The following is a 23,172-nucleotide window of genomic DNA, read 5'->3' as shown; positions in this document are numbered from 1 at the left end:
CACCAACACTGTGACTTTACATGGCCTAGTTTATTACAGTGAAAACATTTGAAACTTTTCATGTCTCTTCCATCCTCCTGGATTTCTTTTTTAATCTGAGGTACACTCTCTTTATTGTCACCCATCAGATCACCTTTACCTTTACCACTTGAGTATTTCTCATGTCCCCAATTTCTATCCCTCACAGGCTGAAACTGATGTCGGAAACCAAGCTTTGATTTATGAACTAATTCATAATCATCTGCCATTTCTGCTGCTAATCTCACAGTTTTAACCTCTGCTCTTCCACATAAGTTCTCACAACATCAGGAATTGAACTTTTAAACTCCTCCAAAAGCATAATTTCTCTGAGAGCTTCATACATTTGGCCTATTTTCAAAGCCCTTATCCACCTATCAAAATTAATGTTTGATCCTTTCAAACTCCATGTAAGTTTGACCAAATTCTTTCCTTAAATTTCTAAACCTTTGGCTGTAGGCTTCAGGCACTAGTTCATATGCACCTAAAATGGATTTTTTTCACCTCCTCATACGTCCCAGAGACCTCCTCCGGTAGTATTGCAAACACTTCACTTCACTAGCCACATGTCCTGTGGCCATTTCATTTGTTTAGCTACCTTCTCAAATGAAATGAAAAAGGCTTCCACTTCCTTCTCGTCAAACCTTGGCAAGGAAATGAAATGAATGAAAATGAAAATCGCTTATTGTCACGAGTAGGCTTCAATGAAGTTACTGTGAAAAGCCCCTAGTCGCCACATTCCGGCGCCTGTCCGGGGAGGCAGGTACGGGAATTGAACCATGCTGCTGGCTTGCTTTAAAAGCCAGCAATTTAGCGCAGTGAGCTAAACCAGCCCCTGTATGCTTGGACATATTTAAATAGATCCCCACCAAGTCTTCAACTCTGATGCTCTTTCGCACTATCTTAATCACTATCATCCAACTGTACGTTTCCATTTACGCCTGCCAATTTTAACTGAGTGTCATGTTTCATGGCCATTTTCTGAAGTTCAAACTCTCTCTCTATATCTTTTTCCCTGATCTGTATATCCCTTTCTCTTTCTTTTTCCCCTCTCTCTCTCTTTCGTATTCAAGCCGCTTTAATTCTTTCCCATGTTCCATTTGTTTCAGTTGTAACTGAATTTCTGCCATTTCCAATGAGTCAGACTCTATCTCAGGCAACTTTAAATGCTTAGCCATAATTACCTCACCTTTTCGCATTTTGTCAGGTAATGTTAACTGCAATGTTTTTGCCAAATCTAACAGTCTGCTTTTAGTCTCTGTCCTTAAGGTACTGCGTGTGACCGTCTCCACCCCCAAAAACTTCAGAGCCTCTGAAAGAGCCATTGTCCACAACACACTCCCCACTTAAACTAAAACACCACACCTGATAAGCAACCACAATATGTCAGCCCTCACTGTCTTTACATTCACTAAGCCAATCCAATAGATAAACTTTATCCCGGACGAGCCCCCAATTTGTTATGGGCCAGGGTTTAGAGAACTCCAAAGTGTTTCATGGAGTTCACCTGACCCACAACTTTTACAAGATTGTGGTATGGGGAGCACACGGCCCACTCTAAGGTGTGGTACAGCAGAAATAGAAAAGTATTTTTTTAAGCAAAACAATGTTTATTCTATGAATTCAAGTTAACTTTTTAAAACAAACAGTGAACATCTTAGCAGCCATTAATTCAAATACAACCCCCAAAGAATACAACACTAAATAATCTGTAAGGTGTCCTTTTAACATCCAGAAGACTTAAGAAACACATTTTAACAGAAGCACATTAGGTTGACATTCACTACTGAGAATATTTATAATTCCGATTTCACCAAATGATCAAGAGATAATCTTTTCATGGCAGAGAGATCAACAGTACACCTGCTCTGTCTGGCTTCAGCTCCAACACTGAAAACTAAACTAAAGCACACACTGCAGCTAACAGCCTAAAATGAAAGTAAAAAGCTGACAGACAGCTCAGCTCCACCCACACTCTGACATCACTGCAGTAGTAAAGACCCATTTCTTAAAGGTACTCTCACTACAGATATTTATATGCACACTCATTTATAAACACCCATTTCTTAAAGGTAATCTCACATGACATAATGCAGTTGAGGGAAATGGGAGTGTGGTACTATTACAGCTGGACTAGTAACCCACAGATTCAGCCAATTCTCTGGGGACATGGGCAGCTGGTGGAATTTAAAGAATTCAATTCATGAAATAAAAACCCACCTGTGATTTCGGGAGTGTAATCTGCCGCCCTTACCTGGTCGGGCCTTTGTGTGACATGGGAGGCATGGTGGCACAGTGGCTAGCGCTGCTACATCACAGCACCAGGGACCTGGGTTCAATTTTTAAAAATAAATTTAGTGTACCCAATTATTTTTTTCCAATTAAGGGGCAATTTAGCATGGCCAATCCACCTACGCTGCACATCTTTGGGTTGTGGGGGCGAAACCCACGCAAACACGGGGATAATGTGCAAACTCCTCACGGACAGTGACCCAGAGCCGGGATCGAACCTGGGACCTCGGCGCTGTGAGGCAGCAGGGCTAACTCACTGCGCCACCGTGCTGTTCCCTGGGTTCAGTTCTGACCTTGGGTGACCGTGTGGAATTTGTATATCTCCCGTGTCTGCATGGGTTTCCTCCGGGCTGTCTGGTTTCCTCCCACAGTCCAAAGATGTGCAGGTGGATTCACCTTACTAATGTGTCCCTTAGTGTCCAAAAAAGGTTAGGTAGGGAGTGGGCCTTGTAGGGTGCTCTTTTTTGCATATTTATGCCTCTTTTGTCAGCAATTTCTGAAGCCACTGGTTTAATAAAACAGGAATGTGGAGATGCCGGCGTTGGACTGGGGTGAGCACAGTAAGAAGTCTTACAGCACCAGGTTAAAGTCCAACAGGTTTGTTTCAAACACGAGCTTTCGGAGCACTGCTCCTTCCTCAGGAGAATCACTTTTCACCTAAGGAGCAGTGCTCCGAAAGCTCGTGTTTGAAACAAACCTGTTGGACTTTAACCTGGTGCTGTAAGACTTCTTAATAAAACAAGATATAAACTTGAGATAGTGACCTGTCTGTTATGTTTTTTTTTATTTGCACTGATGTGAAGAGCCCCCAGTTCTGTCGTCTTGGCTTGAGGTGGGCAGTAGAGGACCATCCGGAGCTGCAGTAGCGGAGCCGGACCACCTGAGGGCGCTGCTGTGAGCCGCCGCACCTCCCCTTTAATGAGCCGACAGGAAAAGGTAAGCGCCTTTAAGGAGCAGGCCCCGGATCCCCGGCCCCGAGTCCCCGCCGCCCCGATGCCGCTGGTCATCGTGTGCGGCTTCCCCTGCAGCGGCAAGAGCCGCCGGGCGGCCGAGCTGGGCCGGTTTGTCCGGGAGAAGCTGCAGCGGAAAGTGGCGGCGGTGGGAGAGCAGAGCCCGGGGGCGGAGAGAAACCGGGTGTATTCCGGTAAGGGGGGGGTATTGGAGGGGGTTGGGCTGGGTGAGAGGGTGGGTGGGGAAGGGGGGGTGGGGAAGGGGGGGGTGAGAGGGTGGGTGGGGAAGGGGGGGTGAGAGGGTGGGTGGGGAAGGGGGGGTGAGAGGGTGGGGAAGGGGGGGGGTGAGAGGGTGGGGAAGGGGGGGGGGTGAGAGGGTGGGGAAGGGGGGGGGGTGAGAGGGTGGGGAAGGGGGGGGGGGTGAGAGGGTGGGGAAGGGGGGGGTGAGAGGGTGGGGAAGGGGGGGGGGAGAGGGTGGGGAAGGGGGGGGGGTGAGAGGGGGGGGAAGGGGGGGGGGTGAGAGGGTGGGGAGAGGGGGGGGGGTGCAGAGGGTGGGGAAGGGGGGGGGGGTGAGAGGGTGGGGAAGGGGGGGGGGTGAGAGGGTGGGGAAGGGGGGGGGTGAGAGGGTGGGGAAGGGGGGGGGGGTGAGAGGGTGGGGAAGGGGGGGTGAGAGGGTGGGGAAGGGGGGGTGAGAGGGTGGGTGGGGAAGGGGGGGGGGGTGAGAGGGTGGGTGGGGAAGGGGGGGTGAGAGGGTGGGGAAGGGGGGGGGTGAGAGGGTGGGAAGGGGGGGGTGAGAGGGAGGGGAAGAGGGGGTGAGAGGGAGGGGAAGAGGGGGTGAGAGGGAGGGGAAGGGGGGGGGGGTGAGAGGGAGGGGAACGGGGGGGGTGAGAGGGTGGGGAAGGGGGGGGTGAGAGGGTGGGGAAGGGGGGGTGAGAGGGTGGGGAAGGGGGGGGGTGAGAGGGTGGGGAAGGGGGGGGTGAGAGGGTGGGGAAGGGGGGGGGGGGGTGAGAGGGTGGGGAAGGGGGGGGGGTGAGAGGGTGGGTGGGGAAGGGGGGGGGTGAGAGGGTGGGTGGGGAAGGGGGGGGGGTGAGAGGGTGGGGAAGGGGGGGGGTGAGAGGGTGGGGAAGGGGGGGGGTGAGAGGGTGGGGAAGGAGGGGGAAGGGGGGTGGGGAAGGGTGGGGGGGTGGGGAAGGGTGGGGGGGGTGGGGAAGGGGGGGGGGGTGGGGAAGGGGGGGGTGAGAGGGTGGGGAGGGGGGGGTGGGGAAGGGGGGGGTGAGAGGGTGAAGGGGGGGGGGTGAGAGGGTGAAGGGGGGGGGTGAGAGGGGGAAGGGGGGGTGAGAGGGTGAAGGGGGGGGGAGGGTGAGAGGGTGGGGAAGGGGGGGGGGGGGTGAGAGGATGGGGAAGGGGGGGGGGGTGAGAGGGTGGGGAAGGGGGGGGGTGAGAGGGTGGGGAAGGGGGGGGTGAGAGGGTTTGTGAGGGGGTTGGGCTGGGTGAGGGGGTTGAGGTGGGGAGGGGTATTGGAGCGGGTTGGGGTGGGTGAGGGGGTTGGGAAGGGGGAGGGGATTGGGGTATTGGAGCGGGGTGGGTGAGGGGATTGGGGTATTGGAGCGGAGCGGGGTGGGTGAGGGGATTGGGGTATTGGAGTGGGGTGGGGGGAGGGGGTTGGGTTTGTGAGGGGGTTGAGGTGGGGGAGGGGTATTGGAGCGGGTTGGGGTGGGTGAGGGGGTTGGGAAGGGGGTGAGGGGATTGGGGTATTGGAGCGGGGTGGGGGGAGGGGGTTGGGTTTGTGAGGGGGTTGGGCTGGGTGAGGGGGTTGAGGTGGGGGAGGGGTATTGGAGCGGGTTGGGAAGGGGGTTGGGGTGGGTGGGGGTGTTGGGGAGGGGGTTGGGGTATTGGAGCGGATTGGGGTATTGGAGCTGGTTGGTGAGGGGTTGGGGGTGAGGGAGGGGTTTGGGGTATTGGAGCGGGTTGGGGAGGTTGGGTTGGGATGTGGAAGAGGTTGCGAAAAGGATAGTGGAGAGGGGTTGGGATTGGGTGAGGCGTTGAGGGGGTTGGGCTGGGTGAGGGGGTTGAGGTGGGGGAGGGGTATTGGAGTGGGTTGGGAAGGGGGTTGGGGTGGGTGAGGGTGTTGGGGTTGGGGTGGGTGAGGGGGTTGGGGTATTGGAGCGGGTTGGGGAGGGGGGGGTGAGGGTATTGGAGCGGGTTGGTGAGGGAGGGGTTGGGGAGGGGTTTGGGTATTGGAGCGGGTTGGGGAGGGGGGTTGGGTTTGTGAGGGGGTTGGGCTGGGTGAGGGGGTTGAGGTGGACCGGGTTGGGGAGGGGGGGTTGGGATGTGGAAGAGGTTGCGAAAAGGATTGAGGAGATGGGCTGGGATTTGGGGGAGGCGTTGAGGGGGTTGGGCAGGAGGGGCAGTTTGGAGGGGAGATGAGGGGGATATGGTCAGGGGAGAGGATAGGGAGAGTTGATGGTTTGGTGGGGGCCGGGGTTTTGGGGGGGCGCAGTGTTGGAGATAATGTTGAATGCTTACATAGGCTGGGCAGTGGAGTCCTAGCCTTTGCCTGACTGGAGTGTCTTTGAGGAAAACAGATGAGACTTGGCGATGATGTCTAGGAATAAGTAGTGGCCGAGACGCACAAGAAATAATTCTGAGCCGAGCAGGGTGTCTCAGTCCTAACTCGCTGACACATTCTCCTGAGACTGTGTCCTCCTGTTATAGAGTCTCCAGCCAGCAAGAAACCACATCTAAAGTTGTCAAACATCCTCAAAATTCTATACGTTTTAATCGGCTCCTCTCTCATCCTCTAATCTCCACAGAATATATGCACATTTTACTTGACTTCTCTTATTTTAACCCTCTCCTCCCAAGAACCCTTTGACAGCTCTTTGCACTGGAAGGCTAACAGGTTTTGGGCAGATCAAAGAGTGTCTTTCACCTGGTTGATGGTCCTCCGGCTGTAGTTAATGTTTATCTCGGTGTGCGCCCCTGGTAACGGCCTGCAGGGCACAGCGTCCTGTGTCACGGAGCTGCTCGGGGTGAACCTCAACAGAAACACCACTGCACCTCTTTCCAGACCTGCTTTGCAAGGCGCATTCCAGTAGACTCTGGACACGCGGGGAGGATCTGACCGGGACGATCTGCTCACCACCAGACAACCTAAGCCTTGCTGCTTGTTTGAAAGTTCTCACAATGAGGCACTCCGCCAAATGACTCTGACAATCTGCCCTGGGAACCATCCGACAGGATCCACCATCCAATTTGCGCACAGCAAGATTCCACAAACAGCGATGTGATAATGACCAGATACTCGGCTCAAGTGATGCTGGTTGCGGATAAATATTGGTCAGGACATCGCAGAAAATTTCCCTATTCTTTTATTCTTGAGCAAATTGTCATAGGGAGTGACAAGGTATGGAGGTGTTGTCAGGCTTCAAAGTGGACAAATCTCCAGGTCCAGATGGATTGAGTCCCAGGCTGCTGTGGAAGGCGAGGGAGGAGATTGACCCAAATTGTAATTCCTCTTTGGGCTCGGGTAAGGTGCCAGAGGACTGGTAATGTGGTCCCACTATTTCGGAAAGGTTGTAGGAACATTTCAGTTCTGAAGAGAGGTTGGATAGGCTTGGGTTGTTTTCGTTGGAGCAAAGAAGACTTGAGGGGGCGACCTGATTGAGGTGTACAAGATTGAGGGGCAGCTGTTCCCCTTAGTTGAAGGGACAGTCACAAGGGGACACAAGGTCAAGGTCGGGAGCAGGAGGTTTAGGGGGAATGTGAGGAAAATCCTTTTTACCCAGATGGTGATGACGGTACTGAATGCACTGCCTGGGAGGGTGGTGGAGGCAGGCTGCCTCACATCCTTTAAAAACTACCTGGATCAGCACTTGGCATGTCCTAACATTCGAGGCTATGGGCCAAGTGCTGACAAATGGGATTAGATAGGCAGGTCAGGTGTTTTTTCATGCATCAGTACAGACTCGATGGGCTGAAGGGCCTCTTCTGCACCTTATTATTCTGTGAAAATAGCATTGTGAAACTTTTTGAGCTGAGAGAGCAGCGGGGACCTCTTTAGAACGGGTTCCAAAAGGTGGCACCTGTATGGCGTGTCAGCCAAGATCCGTGAGCGAGTCTGTGGAGCTGGGATGTTGAACCCACAGCCTTTTTGACTCCGGGCTGAAAGTGTGGCCTGCCGAGCCACCGCTGACACCCGAGGAGGCTGGTAGGCAAGTGCAGCGGAGAGGATGAAGCTGCCAGCCTTTGATTTATAGATTTGAACTCTATCGTTCGCCAGGCTAAAACGTGTGAAGTGAAAAGTTGTTGTGGGCTTGACACTGGGGAGTTGGGAAGTTTGATGGGAGTTGGAGCTGCAGCTTTGACAGCAGTCCCTCGCAGCTTGAAGCAAATGCCTTTGAGAGAATGGTGCGTGTTTAGAATTGGGTATGAGGATAATGAGAGACTTCAGGTGGTTTACAGCCCTCCTCGGCGTGAGCCACTTGAGGAAGTAGAGCTGGAATAATTCGCGTGAAGATGAGGATTTTTTTGGACACGGTTTACGAGCTTAACCCCAGGTTCAAGCCTATAACTTGGGGGGGCTTTTGACTCCTCTGTACAGGAACTTCACTATTCCAGATTCTAGGAGGTAGCTTTTTTGTTACTTTCCCCATCCATCCACCCACACTCAACCCAGGGGCAGTAAAAAACACCCATGTCATCCAAATCGCCCACCATCCCGACTTGGCAATAGGTCGCAGTGCCTTCATGGACGTTGGGTCAGCGAATGGCTGACTCATTCCTCAGTGCAATGCCGTTACCAAGCAGGGTCAATTTGCCTGGTTTTAATTTGAAACAATGCTTGGCAGTTAACTGTCAGTCACCCTCAACTGGTGTATTCTCCATGGCAACACCTCTACCAATCAGAATTCAGTTGCCAACCAATTAGCAATCTCTTCTCGTAGAGTATAAATTGTTGTTTCCCCTTTACATTTGGTATTCTTACGAAGTGCCTCGACGAGCGCGAGGCAAAAAAACTTCGCTGTTTTCAGCGATACTCTGTTTTAGTTTCATTGAGGAATAAATAATGTCCGGGACAACTGCTCTTCCTCAAACTAATATCACAGCAATCTAGGGCTTTTCTCATTGGAGCGAAGGAGGATGAGAGGTGACTTAATAGAGGTTTATAAGATGATGAGGGGGATAGATAGAGTGGACGTTCAGAGATTATTTCCTCGGGTGGATGTAGCTGTTACAATGGGGCATAACTATAAGGTTCAGGGTGGGAGATATAGGAGGGATGTCCGAGGTAGGTTCTTTACTCAGAGAGTGGTTAGGGTATGGAATGGACTGCCTGCTGTGATAGTGGAGTCGGACACTTTAGGAACTTTCAAGTGGTTATTGGATAGGCACATGGAGCACACCAGAATGACAGGGAGTGGGATCGCTTGATCTTGGTTTCGGACAAAGCTCAGCACAACATCGACGGCCGAAGGGCCTGTTCTGTGCTGTACTGTTCCATGTTCTATCTTTTATGCCCACTTTTTGTTTAATTTAGAGTACCCAATTATTTTTTCCAATTAAGGGGCAATTTAGCGAGGCCAATCCTACCCTGCACATCTTTGGGTTGTGGGAGTGAAACCCACGCAGACACAGGGAGAATGTGCAAACTCCACATGGACAGTGACCCAGGGCCGGGATTCGAACCCGGGTCCTCAGCGCTGTAGGCAGCAGTGCTAACTACTATGCCACCGTGCTGCCCTCTTTTATGCCCATTTGATAGGACAAACGGAGATGGTGGCATACCGGGAGTCAGGAGGCCCAGGCTAATGCTCAGGGGGAGATGGGTTCAAATCCCACCGTGGCAACTGGTGGGATATGAATTAAATTAATAGAACTGAATGACTTAATAATAAACCCCTCACCCCCTCCCTGTCCCAAACCTTCAAGAGTGCCTGTTTCAGCCCGTAAGTTGAGTACAATTCAAAACCGTACAGGCTGTTGATTTTATTTTGGAAATGGTACTCAGGCTTTTGTCTGACCAAAGTGCGCTTTATGCTTTGAATGTGACTTCTTCCATTTAGCTTGATGTTTGCAACCCTTGGTTTAGCGAGTACCGCTCTGACCCAGAAGGTTGTCGGAAGCTTCTCGTGAGCACACAGCCTTTAAAGGGAGGCCGCACCCCCCCCCCCCCCCCCCCCCCCCCCCCCCCCCCCCCCCCCCCCCCCCCCCCCCCCCCCCCCCCCCCCCCCCCCAGGTCATAACAGTATTTGCAGAAGAGCAGGACAGCAAGTTCCTGCTCAATTCCTGGCAATTTGCTCAACCAACGCAAAACGCGATCTGGTCGCTCATTCATCATTGTTTGTGGGGGTTTGCCGTGTCCAGATTGACAGCTGCATTCCCTGTATTATGACAGTGCTGCATTGGTTGCAGTACGCTCTGCGATATATTGTGGACGTGCAAAGTTCTATACGAATGCAAGTCTTTGTTGTAAAATGATATTTACTTTGCTCCAAGCGATTGGACAGCTTTGGTATTTAGAACATGTGAATTAAGACTCGGCTGTTTGGTGCCTTGATGAATAAAGATCATGGCTGTATCTGGAATTTTTAACACCCGCCGATAGTTATTGTCCAGGTTTCTTTAAAAAAATAAAAAAATTTAGAATACCTGATTCATTTTCTCCCAATTAAGGGGCAATTTCACGTGGCCAATCCACCGACCCTGCACATCTTTGGGTTGTGGGGGCGAAACCCACGCAAACACAGGGAGAATGTGCAAACTCCACACAGACAGTGACCCAGAGCCGGGATCGAACCTGGGTCCTCGGCTCCATGAGGCAGCAATGCTAACCCACTGCGCCACCGTGCTGCCCACTTGTCCAGGTTTCTGAGGCAGACTGGCGATGTGGGTAGACTGCAGCATCTTAATGAGGTTTTTTTTTCCTTGCTGCAAGCTTGAGTTGTCTTGAGTGTAATTATCACATGAGGAAGGGTTTCAATTTCGCCAAGGCAATGATTGGGCCACTGTGAGCAGTTCTGGCTGCATAATACAGTGAGAATATGGCAATGTTACACAGACGCAAAAGATTGACTCTGGTTCTCTCTCCGCAGATGGTGCCAGAACTGTTAAATTTTTTCATCATTTTCTGTTATTTTATATTGGAGAATCCATAGAACCCCTAAAGTGAGGGTGGTCTCCCGGCGGCGAGGACCCGGGTTCGATCCCGGCCACGGGTCACTGAGTTTGCACATTCTCCCCATGTCTGCGTGGGCCTCGCCTCCACAACCTAAAGATGTGCAGTGTAGGTGGATTGGCCACGCTAAATTACCCCTTAATTGGGGAAAAAAAGAATTGGATACTCTGAACAAAAAAAAAAACCCAACAGTGTAGAAGAAGGCCATTCGGCCCATTGAGTCCGCACTGATCCGGTGAAAGAGCACCCTACCTAGGCCCACTCCCCTGCCCTATTTCCGCAACCCTGCCTAACCTGCACATCTTTGGACATGAAGGGACAATTTACCATGGCCAGTCCACCCAACCTGCACATCTTTGGAGAGAGTACAATGTACTGGGGCGCCGGCAGTGTTGAGGACCTAGTTATGAGGAGAGGTACTGAGATTATTTTCATTGGACCAAGGAAGGCAAAGAGGAGATAGAATAGGTGTTTTCAAATACCTGTGAAATGGGAAAGACAACTTCTGCTGCTCTTTCATTTTTTTCCTAAGAATTAAAGGTATTTATGAAAACAATTTGAAATTTTCTCCCATTTTTCATCTGATGCCTTTTCTTTGGCACTGCTCATGGGCAAAGCCGAAACATTCTTTAATGTTGAAGTATTGCTGAACATTGCATGCGTGCCTTATTGCCACTATAGACACGCGTGACACCACAGAGCCGGAATAAGCTCTCGAGTGGTTCGGTTTGTATTACTCACAAATGGTGTGTAATCATGTGGATTCATGGGAGGTGACACCAGACTCTCAGGAGGACGTAGCCACTGAACCGTCCCAGAGAAACGAGGTCAACGCGACAACCCAAAGAGGTGCCAAAAGCGTGGTTATCGAAACTTTAGATACCCTTCCCACCAAAGTAAATAAGTTGGAGAGAACTTGAAAATTAAAAATTGCTCAGCCGAATCCCATTTTGGGATTATTTTCCTGCTGCAGACACTTATCCTGTTGAATCTCTTGTTTTTACGTTGGATGTTTCTGTGCGGAATAAAGCACTGTGTTGTTTGGGGGGGGGGGGGGGGGAATTAAAACCACTTGCTTAATGGTCTTTTTTGTCTCTATTCAGTAAAGGTTCTGCATATCCCTTGAAAGAACCTAATAATTTGACTTGACTTGGCACTCGCCTGGAATTTAAATAGACAGGAGAGCGACTAAACATCATGAGTTATTGATCACTTTTTGTATTCTAGACTCTCGGAAAGAGAAGGAACTGCGGGGAGCACTGAAAGCAGAAGTGGAAAGGTACTTAGCTGCACCTTGTTTCTTCGCTGCTGGCGCACAGAAATGGTCTAATCTTAAAATGGCGGCTTTTTAAAAAAAAAAACTACATGTTGATCCAGCTTGTGTTTTTACGTATTTGCTCTTGATATTTGACAGACAGCTCCGCCCCTACGCCAGGATGCCATTTCTTTGATTCTTTGCCATTTCGCCACTTGTCAGTGTTGCAAACGTAAAAACAAAGAGACGGGTAGGCCATTCGACCCCCTCGAACTTGCTCTGCCAGGGTCCCAGGTTCGATTCCCGGCTTGGGCCACTCTCTGTGCGGAGTCTGCACGTTCTCCCCCGTGTCTGCGTGGGTTTCCTCCGGGTGCTCCGGTTTCCTCCCATAAGTCCCGAAAGACGTGCTTGTTAGCTGAATTGGACATTCTGAATTCTCCCTTGGTGTACCCGAACAGGCGCCGGAATGTGGCAACTAGGGGATTTTCACAGTAACTTCATTGCAGTGTGAATGTAAGCCTACTTGTGACATTAATAAAGATTATTATATCGAGAGTCAACCATGTTACTGTGGGTCTGGAGCCACATGTAGGCCAGACAGTTAAGGATGGCAGATTTCCTTATTATTGAGATTAGCTTTTAATTCCAGATTTTATTAAATTTAAATTCCACTGTGATGGGATTTGAGCCCATGTCCCCAGAGCTTTTGCCTAGATTATTGACCAGTGACATAACCACTATACCACTGTCTCCCTTCCCCATCACACCCACCATTGACCAAATAAAATACGAATCAGGGAAGGGCCTCGTGAAATCTGTGTCTCTTACTTCAAGGCAATGCCACATTACTCGCTTGAAGATCACTGTCACTAATTTACCAAATATATTGATCCTATTATGTGAAATATAGTTTGAAGTATTGTTCTTCTTGCTCTACTCCTGGAGAGGGAAGGAAACTTTCAGGTTATCTAAGATTATAATTATTCCTTTACTTCCTTTCCCTCTTCCAGGTTTGTCCTGGTTGGTGGCGTTGTGATATTGTCACTGGACTCGTAATCCAGAGACCCAGGGTCATGCTCTGGGGACCTGGGTTCAAATCCTGCTACAGGGGCAGCACGGTAGCATGGTGGTTAGCATAAATGCTTCACAGCTCCAGGGTCCCAGGTTCGGTTCCCGGCTGGGTCACTGTCTGTGTGGAGTCTGCACGTCCTCCCTGTGTGTGCGTGGGGTTTTCCTCCGGTGTGCTCCGGTTTCCTCCCACAGTCCAAAGATGTGCGGGTTAGGTGGATTGGCCATGCTAAATTGCCCGTAGTGTCCTAAAAAGTAAGGTTAAGGGGGGGTTGTTGGGTTACGGGTATAAGATGGATACGTGGGTTTGAGTAGGGTGATCATTGCTCGGCACAACATCGAGGGCCGAGGGGCCTGTTCTGTGCTGTACTGTTCTATGTTCTATGGTAGACGGTGAAGTTTGAATGCAATTAAAAGTCTTAACGATGACCATGAAACCCATTGTCAGTTGTTGTAAAACTAATGTCCTTGAGGGAAGGAAATATGCCATCCTTAACTCGGTCTGGCCTACGTGTGACTATAGATTCCACAGCAATGTGATTGACTCTTAGCCACCCAGTTCGAGGGCAAATGGGGATGGGCAGCAAAGGCTGGGCAGTACATTCCCATGAAAGAATTTTTTAAAACTTCATGGCTTTTCATGCCTCTGTAGATTCACCACAAGCAAATTTGCAAGTACAAATGTTAGTGCAGACAAGATCACCTGACCTGCTCTACCCCCTAAACAATCAGCGATTGTATTTTTTTCCACCTCCATCTGAACCAGAAAGACACAACGCTAGAACAAAGATGTCATTTAATGCACCTCCCAGGCTCGGTGTTTGATTGCAATCCATCATTCCCTTAAAAGGTTAAATAGTTCTTTTTGGTGATTGATTCAATCTGACCAATGGAGAACAACGTCTCGGTAGTTGGTGCTTCGAACTGTCTCCTCTTAACAACTAAAGAACATTACTCTGTCTGTGTGTGTGGCAGTGTCAATCATTTGACCTTGTGATGTGGACGTTAGTTTAATTTTTTTGGTTCGTGGACGGTGACGTCCGATGCAGTGTGTTAGAGACACTTTAACAGGTTCTACCAAACTTGGGAGGCTTAGCTCTTGCTGTTGGATAGGGCGAAGGTGCTCTTCGATTCGAAAAAAGCAAGTTGCCCTACGAAATGCTGTTTGTCAGGCAAAATCGATACCTCACCTTGCTTGAACCGGGAGCCCGGTTTAGTTCAGTTGGCTGGAAAGCTAGGATCGTGATGCGGAGGCAACGCCAACAGTGCGGGTTCAATTCCCGTACGATCTGAGGTTATCCATGCCTTCTCATACTTCGGTTCCGTTCCCCACCCCCCCCCCCCCCCCCCCCCCCCCCCCCCCCCCCCCCCCCCCCCCCCCACCTGCGATGTGGTGATTCTCAGGTTAAATCACCACCAGCTAGCTCTCTTCCCCCTCATTCTGAATTCTCCCTCTGTGTGCCCGAATTGAACCAGAGGAACAGTGAAAGGGACAAGTAACGATTTAAAATTGGGTTTGTATTTCTCCCCCCGTTATCGGCTCTGACTCTCTGCAAACACTAGGGCAGAAAGAAGAGGTTAAAAATTACCATTGGTGAAGAGTTATGAAGAGGCCATTCTCACTGTGCATGGTGCACATGACTTGAGCTCATTTGGCCAGAGATGGAAGGGGAGAAAAGGAGTTTGAGCAAACCTATTTCATGCTTGGTGTTTAGGCTGATGCTGGTTTAAGTGGAATTTTGAATAATATGGCAATTAATAGTGATCATCATAAAAATGTGTATGTTCATATTGTCTTTCTTCCCCAGGAAAATCAATCAGGAAGATGTAGTAATTATGGATTCTCTAAATTACATCAAAGGTACGACTGAATTAATTTATTAATCTGATTCTTTGGTGTAGGGATGTATACATGAACGAACGATTAGAGTCAGAGGTTTACAGTGTGGAAACAGTCCCTTTGCCCCAACGTGTCCATGCTGCCCAGTTTCTATCACTAAGCCAGTCCCAATTGCCCACATTTGGTCCATATCCCTCGATACACATCTTAGCCATATAACTATCTAAATGCTTTTTAAAAGACAAAACTGTACCCGCCTCTACTACTGCCCGTTCCAGACACTGTGTGAAGAAATTTCCCCTCTGGACCCTTTGGTATCTCTCCCCTCTCACCTTAAACCTCTGCCCTATAGGTTTAGACTCCTCTACCTTTGGGGAAAGATGTTGACTATCTTCCTTATCTATGCCTGATTATTTTGTAGATCTCTATAAGATTGCCCCTAAGCCTCCTATGCTCCAGGGAAAAAAGTCCCAGGAGCTCCTTATAACACAGACCATTAAGTCCTGGATGCATCCTGGTAAATCTCTTCTGCACTCTTTCTAGTCTAATAATATCATTTCTATAATAGGGTGACCAGAACTGAACACAATATTCCAAGTGTGGCCGTACTAATGCCTTGTACAACTTCAACAAGATGTCCTAACTACTGTATTCAATGTTCTGACCAATGAAACCTAGCATACTGAATGCCGCCTTCACCACCCTGTCCACCTGCCACTCCACTTTCAAAGAGTTATGAATCTGTACCCCGAGATCTCTTTGTTCAGTAACTCTGAGATTTGTTGCTGAGATTCGAAATGGGAAGCAGGAGTAGGCCATTTGGCCCCTTGAGCCTGCTTCCTCCTCATGATTGCAACCTCTACTCCAGATTCCTACCTACCCCTGAGAACCTTTTGCCCCCTTTCTTACCAAGAATCTATCTAGCTCTGCCTTGAAAACATCCAAAGATTTTGTTTGCACTGCCTTTTGAGGATGAGGGTTCCAATGACACACGACCCTCCGAGAGAAAAATCCTCCTCGTCTCTATCTTAAATGCAAGGCTCACTTTTAAACAGTGACCCACAAGAGGAAACATCCTCTCCAATTCCACCCTGTCAAATACCCCTCAGGATCATGTTTCAATCATGTGGCAACCTCTTACTTTCCAAACTCCAATGGATAGAAGTCTGGCGTGTCCAACCTTTCTTCGTAAGGCAACCAGGCCATTGCAGGTATACGTCTGGTAAACCTTCTCTGAACTGTTTCCAACGCACTTACCACCTTCTTCAAATAAGGAACTGTCACCATGGATGGATGTATCATATCCCACGTCATTATTTGAAAAAGAACAGGGTCCCCAGCAAGGTTTTGCAAACCGAATTGTAATATTGACTGGGTATTGATTCTGCTTTAGCGATTTGAAGGATTATAATTGGCTGGGGGGTTATGAGGGGAACTCACTCAGTCGAGTACCAGCAGGCCCAACAGATTTAAGTCTGATCTGAAGGAGGAGCCACACATCATGGGGTACAGAATTAGCCGACATCAAATTTTGCCCTTGAACCCGTGGCCCATTGAGAAAGATTGATTTGGATATTTACTCTCAAGTTCATGCACCATTTTAGTCTTTTCAGCCGCTGATGTGTGTTTTTTTTCATAGAATTTACAGTGCAGAAGGAGGCCATTCGGCCCATCGAGTCTGCACCGGCTCTTGGAAAGAGCACCCTACCCAAGGTCAACACCTCCACCCTATCCCCATAACCCAGTAACCCCACCCAACACTAAGGGCAATTTTGGACACTAAGGGCAATTTAGCACGGCCAATCCACCTAACCTGCACATCTTTGGATTGTGGGAGGAAACCGGAGCACCCGGAGGAAACCCACGCACACACGGGGAGAATGTGCAGACTCCGCACAGACAGTGACCCAAGCCGGGAATCGAACCTGGGACCCTGGAGCTGTGAAGCAATTGTGCTAACCACTGTGCTACCGTGCCTCCCGTTTTAGTGCAGGTGCGGCTGTGAAATCCCCATCGTTAAGTCGGCTGTCTCAGTCATCAACATCAAAGCTGTGAGGGAGCAGCGCCACCGACACCCACTATATCCACGGGCTGTGTGACCAGCTGCTTGTATTCAGCAGGCTACCGCTCTAAATATATCTTTAGAAGTCTGCAGAGTGGGGTGTTATTTTATTCCTAATTTTATACTGAAGGACAGTTTACCTGCAAAAACCCTGCTAAAAGAAGCATCAATGTACTGACTTTGGTGGGTGACTTTGCACCTGGCAGCCTCTGGGATGGTGGACTGACATGGCTTTGATTTGATGGTTTTTGGATCCGGATCAGCTCTGATGCGAGTGTAAACCTCCCACCATTATAGAGTCTCCCAAACTAGCTACTAAAATCCACCCAGGTTTCTGGTGGTGTCACCCCCCGTGTCTGCGTGGGTTTCCTCCGGGTGCTCCGGTTTCCTCCCACAGTCCAAACTATGTGCCTGTTACAGGTGAATTGGCCATGATAAATTGCCCCTTAGTGTCTGAGGGTGTACAGGTTGATGTGTTAAGGGGCTGGTTTAGCTCACAAGGCTAATCGCTGGCTTTTAAAGCAGACCAAGCAGGCCAGCAGCACGGTTCGATTCCTGTACCAGCCTCCCCGAACAGGCGCCGGAATGTGGCGACTAGGGGCTTTTCACAGTAACTTCATTGAAGCCTACTCGTGACAATAAGCGATTTTCATTTCATTCGTTAGGCGGGTTGGTTTGACGTTGACTGCAACTGGATGCAGGGAAGCTAGAAACAAACGTCTGACACCGGAGATGATCCAACACTGTTTTATTTAAACAAAGAACGGCTGTCCATGTTCAGCTGTGGGTTGACACTCTACTAATCCTACTGACGACCTCTTACTGGCTCGACCAGACCTACTAGCTACCACATGGCACTGACTTGTGCACTCTGACTGTCTCAGTGTCTGGGTCCCCAAATGAGCGGGAGTCTTAATGCCCTGTGGGCTTTATAGTGGTGGTGTCTTGTCTGGCGATTGGTTGTTCTGTGTTGTGTGTTCATTGGTCATCCTGTGTGTCAATCACTGCCTGTCTGCATCTCATTATATACATGAATGGATATTATGACGCAGGTTAGGTGGGGTTACGGGGATGGGGCGGGTTAATTGGCCAAGGCAGGGTGCTCTTTCAGAGGGTCGGTGCAGACTCGATAGGCCGAATGATGATCTCTTGCACTGTATAAATTCTACATGGGTCGGTGAAGACCCGATGAGCCAGATGACCGCCTTCTGCATTGTGGGGATTCTATACGGGTGAGCAGTGCTAACCACTTTGCCACCGCAAATTTAAAAGCTGTATTTTAATATGTTCCAAATTATTATCTGAGTGGCCATAAATTAGGGGAGGGGGAATGTGCAAAGAAACCTAGATGTCCTCACACCAGTCGCTGAAGGTAAGCATGCAGTGCAGCAGGCGGCAAAGAAGACTTACAAGGATGTTGCCTGGTATGGAGGGAAGATCTTACGTGGAAAGGCTGAGGGACTTGAGGCTGTTTTCGTTAGAGAGAAGAAGGTTAAGAGGTGACTTAATTGAGGCATACAAGATGATCAGAGGATTAGATAGGGTGGACAGTGAGAGCCTTTTTCCTCGGATGGTGATGTCCAGCACGAGGGGACATAGCTTTAAATTGAGGGGAAATAGATATAGGACAGAAAGTGGTAGGTTCTTTACTCGAGAGTAGTAAGGGCGTGGAATGCCCTGCCTGCAACAGTAGTGGACTTGCCAACACTAAACGCATTCAAATGGTTATTGGATAGGCATATGGACGATAAGGGAATAGTGTAGATGGGGTTTAGAGGGGTTTCATAGATCGGCGCAACATCTATGTTCTAAGACTAATAGTATGCTGGCCTTCAGAGTGAGAGGATCAGAGTGCAGGGGATGTCTTGCTGCAATTATACAGGGCCTTGGTGAGGCCACACATGGAATATAGTGTGCAGTTTTGGCCTCCTTATCTGAGGAAGGATGTACTTGCTCGAGAAGGAGTCTGAATGGTTGGGGATCTCCTAGAAAGCTATAAAATTCAAACTGCACTAGACCTGGTCGATGCAGGAAGGAGGATTGACTCAGTGTGCGTACTTTAAAAGAGGAGAGGGAGCGGCCGTGCCTTTAGTGCGATGTGTTTATATTTTCAGTCCTGTTTTCAATGATTTTATGCGATGACATTGATAACAATCCCACTCTTTCCCCCTCACTGGCCATGAATACAAGGAGGGGGACAACTCACCAATTGGATGTGCTGGGGTAATGAGGGAGGGGGAGCTGCAATTGATGGTACAAGGGCAACATCCGAATAATGTTTTGTGAAGAAGCAGCCAATTTAACTTGTCCTAACTGATGAGTCAGACAGATGGGATCCTGAAGTAAATTAGCAGCTGAGCTGATGATGGGAGCCGCTAATCAGGAGCCCAGACCAAAGTGACATTTCATCTAACATTTCTTCTGAGGATGTGAAAATATTGACTCACCGTGTCTAATTTTGTTACAACAATGTGCATCTCCCTGACTGTTACTCTTTTTAAATATAGGTTACAGATACGAACTTTTCTGTTTGGTGAAACATGCACAGACTCCACACTGTTTGGTAAGTGGCCATTAGCGTCTATTTTGGTATTTAACGTGAGAGATTGCAGGATATGAATTCATTTGGGTTATCGTACAGCTGCTAACTCTGGTGCGGTGGAATTCAAGATCCTCATAGATTCTAGTCTTTCTGCTGTCATTTCCCTTGCTAAACTGACCACACCAAGCTAGGAAACGAGACTATTTCCATGTACAAATGTAAGCCGGAGTTAATTGCGTTCTTTTTATCTGACAGTGGTATTCGGTAACAAAACGGAATGACTAATACTTCCGCTAAAATCCTAGTGTCACATTAAAATAAAACCCTTTTCGTTCCCTCCCCTTTCTTTGTCATGTCCAATCCCTGTACAGAAAGAAGAAACAAATGAATTAATTTAAGCCTTTCTCGTCTGCAATATATCCGATTCACTTGGTTTCATTGCAAAACGTAGTCACTGCCATGAAAGAGAAAATGCTGGAAAATCTCAGCACGTCTGGCAGCATCTGTAGGGAGAGAAAAGAGCTCACGTTTCGAGTCCGATGACTCTTTGTCAAAGCTAACAGACAGAGAAAGTGGGAAATATTTATACTGTGGAGTGAGAATGAAAGATGAGTCATAGCCACAGAAACCCAGGGGAACCGGGTGCTAATGGCCACAGAAACCAAGGGGAAAGAGTGTTAATGGCAGTTCCCAGAGAGAACAATGTAAAAGGCCAAACAGCAGGGAAACAAACATCAGAGGATGAACTGTAGATGTGGGGGGAGGGGAAGCAAAGAGGAGAAAGGTGAAGGAAAGGTGGATAAGATTGGGTGGGGGGGCGTGTAGTGGTGGATTAAATATATATTAAGAAAGAAATGGTAAAACACAGTTAAAATTAAATGGGATGAAAATAAATGGGTCGAGGTGGGGTAGAGCTGATCATCTGAAGTTGTTGAATTCGATGTTCAGGCCGGAAGGCTGTAGCTGCCTAACCGGAAGATGAGATGTTGTTCCTCCAGTTTGCGTTGAGACATAGTCACTGCCATCGTGTGGTAGCCAATTTGTGGATAGCAATGTCCCAATATCAAAAATGGCTAGCTGCCAGTTGAATGTGGAATAAATGTTGGTCAGGACCCTGGGAGAGGAGCTCCATCCTTCTTCGAATACAGCAGTCATGGGATTTATTACATTCACCTTAACAAGCAGACGGGGCCTCAATTTTATTATTTCATCTGAACACCCACCCCCTACGCTCCAATCTCTAAGCTCTGCACTTAGGTGGTTGTTTTTGACCAGCGCAGACGCAATGGGCTGAATGGCCTTTTCTGTGCTGTAGACCTCTGCACATGCGTAGCTGTGCAACATCTGGAACATACTTGGGCGGCACGATGGCGCAGTGGTTAGCACTGCTGGCTTACGGCGACGAGGTCCCATGTTCGATCCCGGATCTGGGTCACTGTTCGTGTGGAGTTTGCACGTTCTCCCCGTGTCTGCGTGGGCTTCACCCCCACAACCCAAAAGATGTGCAGGGTAGGTGGATTGGCCACGCTAAATTGCCCTTTAATTGGGGGGGGGGGGAAAATCGGATACTCTAAATTAAAAAATCTGGAACAAACTCCGCGAGATTGCACGCGTTCCTTTTGAGATGTGCAGCCGTACAGCAATCCTAAAGGCTCCATGCGATGCAACAAACAAGCCACGCGCAGCGACGAGAAGAAGCAGCAAAGTGCTCCCTCAGTGCTCACTAAAATGTCTGCACAGGATATTTGCTCAGATCCTCAAGTTCAGATTTAAACCATAACCTTGCAAATCAGGACATAATTGGGCTGCAATGGTACTGTCGGGCAACGCCCTGCTGACATTGCCAATCCAGCCTGGTCACTAGAAGAGGGGCCTAAGAGGTCTAGACAGCTAAAGAAATGTATGCCCACTCCCCAGTCGTTACTTTCAGGTTAAAGTTCAACAGGTTCACCTGAGGAAGGAGCAGTGCTCCGAAATCCAGTGTTTGAAACGAACATGTTGGACTTTAACCTGGTGTTGTAAGACTTCTTACTGTACTCACCCCAGTCCAATGCTGGCATCTCCACATCATTACTTTCAGGAGAAGAGAATTTGCGAGAAAACGTTGCACCAGCGATTATGTGGGTGCTGCTTTACAAAAAAAAAGTCTTGGCTTGCAATCCTGTAGCATTTTCACCTTCTCACAACTTTGCAGCCAGAGGCATACTTGGAAATGTATTGCCGTTCCTTCACTGTCGCTGGGTCAAAAAGCTGGAAGTCCCGCCCTAACATCACTGTGGATGTAGCCACACCACACGGGCTGCTGTGGTTCCCCAAAGGGAAATAGGGATGCCAGCAATGCCCACCTCCCACAACTGCATTAGGGAAAAAAAGTGCAGGAGACGTTGCACAGGAGAGGTACAGCAGAAATGGAGAAGTATTTTTTAAAGCAAAACTATGTTTATTCTATGAACCTTTTTAAAAATAGATAAGTCCCCTGGGCCAGATGGGATTTTTCCTAGGATTCTCTGGGAAGCCAGGGAGGAGATTGCAGAGCCTTTGTCCTTGATCTTTATGTCGTCTTTGTCGACAGGAATACTGCCGGAAGACTGGAGGATAGCAAATGTTGTCCCCTTGTTCAAGAAGGGGAGTAGAGACAACCCTGGTAATTATAGACCTGTGAGCCTTACTTCGGTTGTGGGTAAAATGTTGGAAAAGGTCATAAGAGATGGGGTTTATAATCATCTTGAAAAGAACAAGTTGATTAGCGATAGTCAACACGATTTTGTGAAGGGTAGGTCATGCCTCACAAACCTTATTGAGTTTTTTGAGAAGGTGACCAAACAGGTGGATGAGGGTAAAGCAGTTGATGTGGTGTATATGGATTTCAGTAAGGCGTTTGATAAGGTTCCCCACTGTAGGCTATTGCAGAAAATAAGCAAGTATGGGATTGAAGGTGATTTAGTGGTTTGGATCAGAAATTGGCTAGCTGAAAGAAGACAGAGGGTGGTGGTTGATGGCAAATGTTCATCCTGGAGTTCAGTTACTAGTGGTGTACCGCAAGGATCTGTTTTGGGGCCACTGCTGTTTGTCATTTTTATAAATGACCTGGAAGAGGGTGTAGAAGAATGGGTTAGTAAATTTGCAGATGACACGAAGGTCGGTGGAGTTGTGGATAGTGCTGAAGGATGTTATAGGATACAGAGGGACATAGATAAGCTGCAGAGCTGGGCTGAGAGGTGGCAGATGGAGTTTAATGCGGAAAAGTGTGAGGTGGTTCACTTTGGAAGGAGTAACAGGAATGCAGAGTACTGGGCTAATGGCAAGATTCTTGATAGTGTAGATGAACAGAGAGATCTCGGCATCCAGGTACATAAATCCCTGAAAGTTGCCACCCAGGTTAATAGGGCTGTTAAGAAGGCATATGGTGTGCTAGCCTTTATCAGTAAGGGGATTGAGTTTTGGAGCCACAAGGTCATGCTGCAGCTGTACATAACTCTGGTGCGGCCGCTCCTGGAGTACTGCGTGCAGTTCTGGTCACCACATTATAGGAAGGATGTGGAAGCTTTGGAAAGGGTTCAGAGGAGATTTACTAGGATGTTGCCTGGTATGGAGGGAAGGTCTTACGAGGAAAGGCTCAGGGACTTGAGGTTGTTTTCGTTAGAGAGGAGAAGGCTGAGAGGTGACTTAATAGAGACATATAAGATAGTCAGAGGGTTAGATAGGGTGAACAGTGAGAGTCTTTTTCCTCGGATGGTGATGACCAACACGAGGGGACATAGCTTTAAATTGAGGGGTGGTAGATATAGGACAGATGTCAGAGGCAGTTTCTTTACTCAGAGAGTAGCTGGAATGTGGCGACTAGGGGCTTTTCACAGTAACTTCATTGAAGCCTACTCGTGACAATAAGCGATTTTTATTCATTTCATTTCATTTCTCATGGCAGAATGTCCACGTAAACTTGAGGAACGACGCCTCACCTTTCGACC

General features: G+C 48.8%; 1 protein-coding gene across 1 annotated transcript in view; it reads left to right on the top strand.

Moving 5' to 3' along the window:
• Positions 1 to 3,253: 3,253 nt before the first annotated feature.
• The window catches only part of kti12 (KTI12 chromatin associated homolog), a 38,899-nt gene continuing 18,980 nt past the window's right edge, over positions 3,254 to 23,172 (top strand). Inside the window, exons 1-4 of the mRNA XM_038784261.1 lie at positions 3,254 to 3,454; positions 11,665 to 11,716; positions 14,569 to 14,621; positions 19,170 to 19,225. Of these exons, the coding sequence (XP_038640189.1) occupies positions 3,304 to 3,454; positions 11,665 to 11,716; positions 14,569 to 14,621; positions 19,170 to 19,225 (312 nt within the window). The 5' untranslated portion in view covers positions 3,254 to 3,303. The remainder of the gene's footprint in view (positions 3,455 to 11,664; positions 11,717 to 14,568; positions 14,622 to 19,169; positions 19,226 to 23,172) is intronic.

Source organism: Scyliorhinus canicula, chromosome 24 (assembly GCF_902713615.1).
Source record: "Scyliorhinus canicula chromosome 24, sScyCan1.1, whole genome shotgun sequence".
In the NCBI taxonomy this organism is placed as follows: domain Eukaryota; kingdom Metazoa; phylum Chordata; class Chondrichthyes; order Carcharhiniformes; family Scyliorhinidae; genus Scyliorhinus; species Scyliorhinus canicula.
This window is presented reverse-complemented; position numbering and strand designations above follow the sequence as displayed.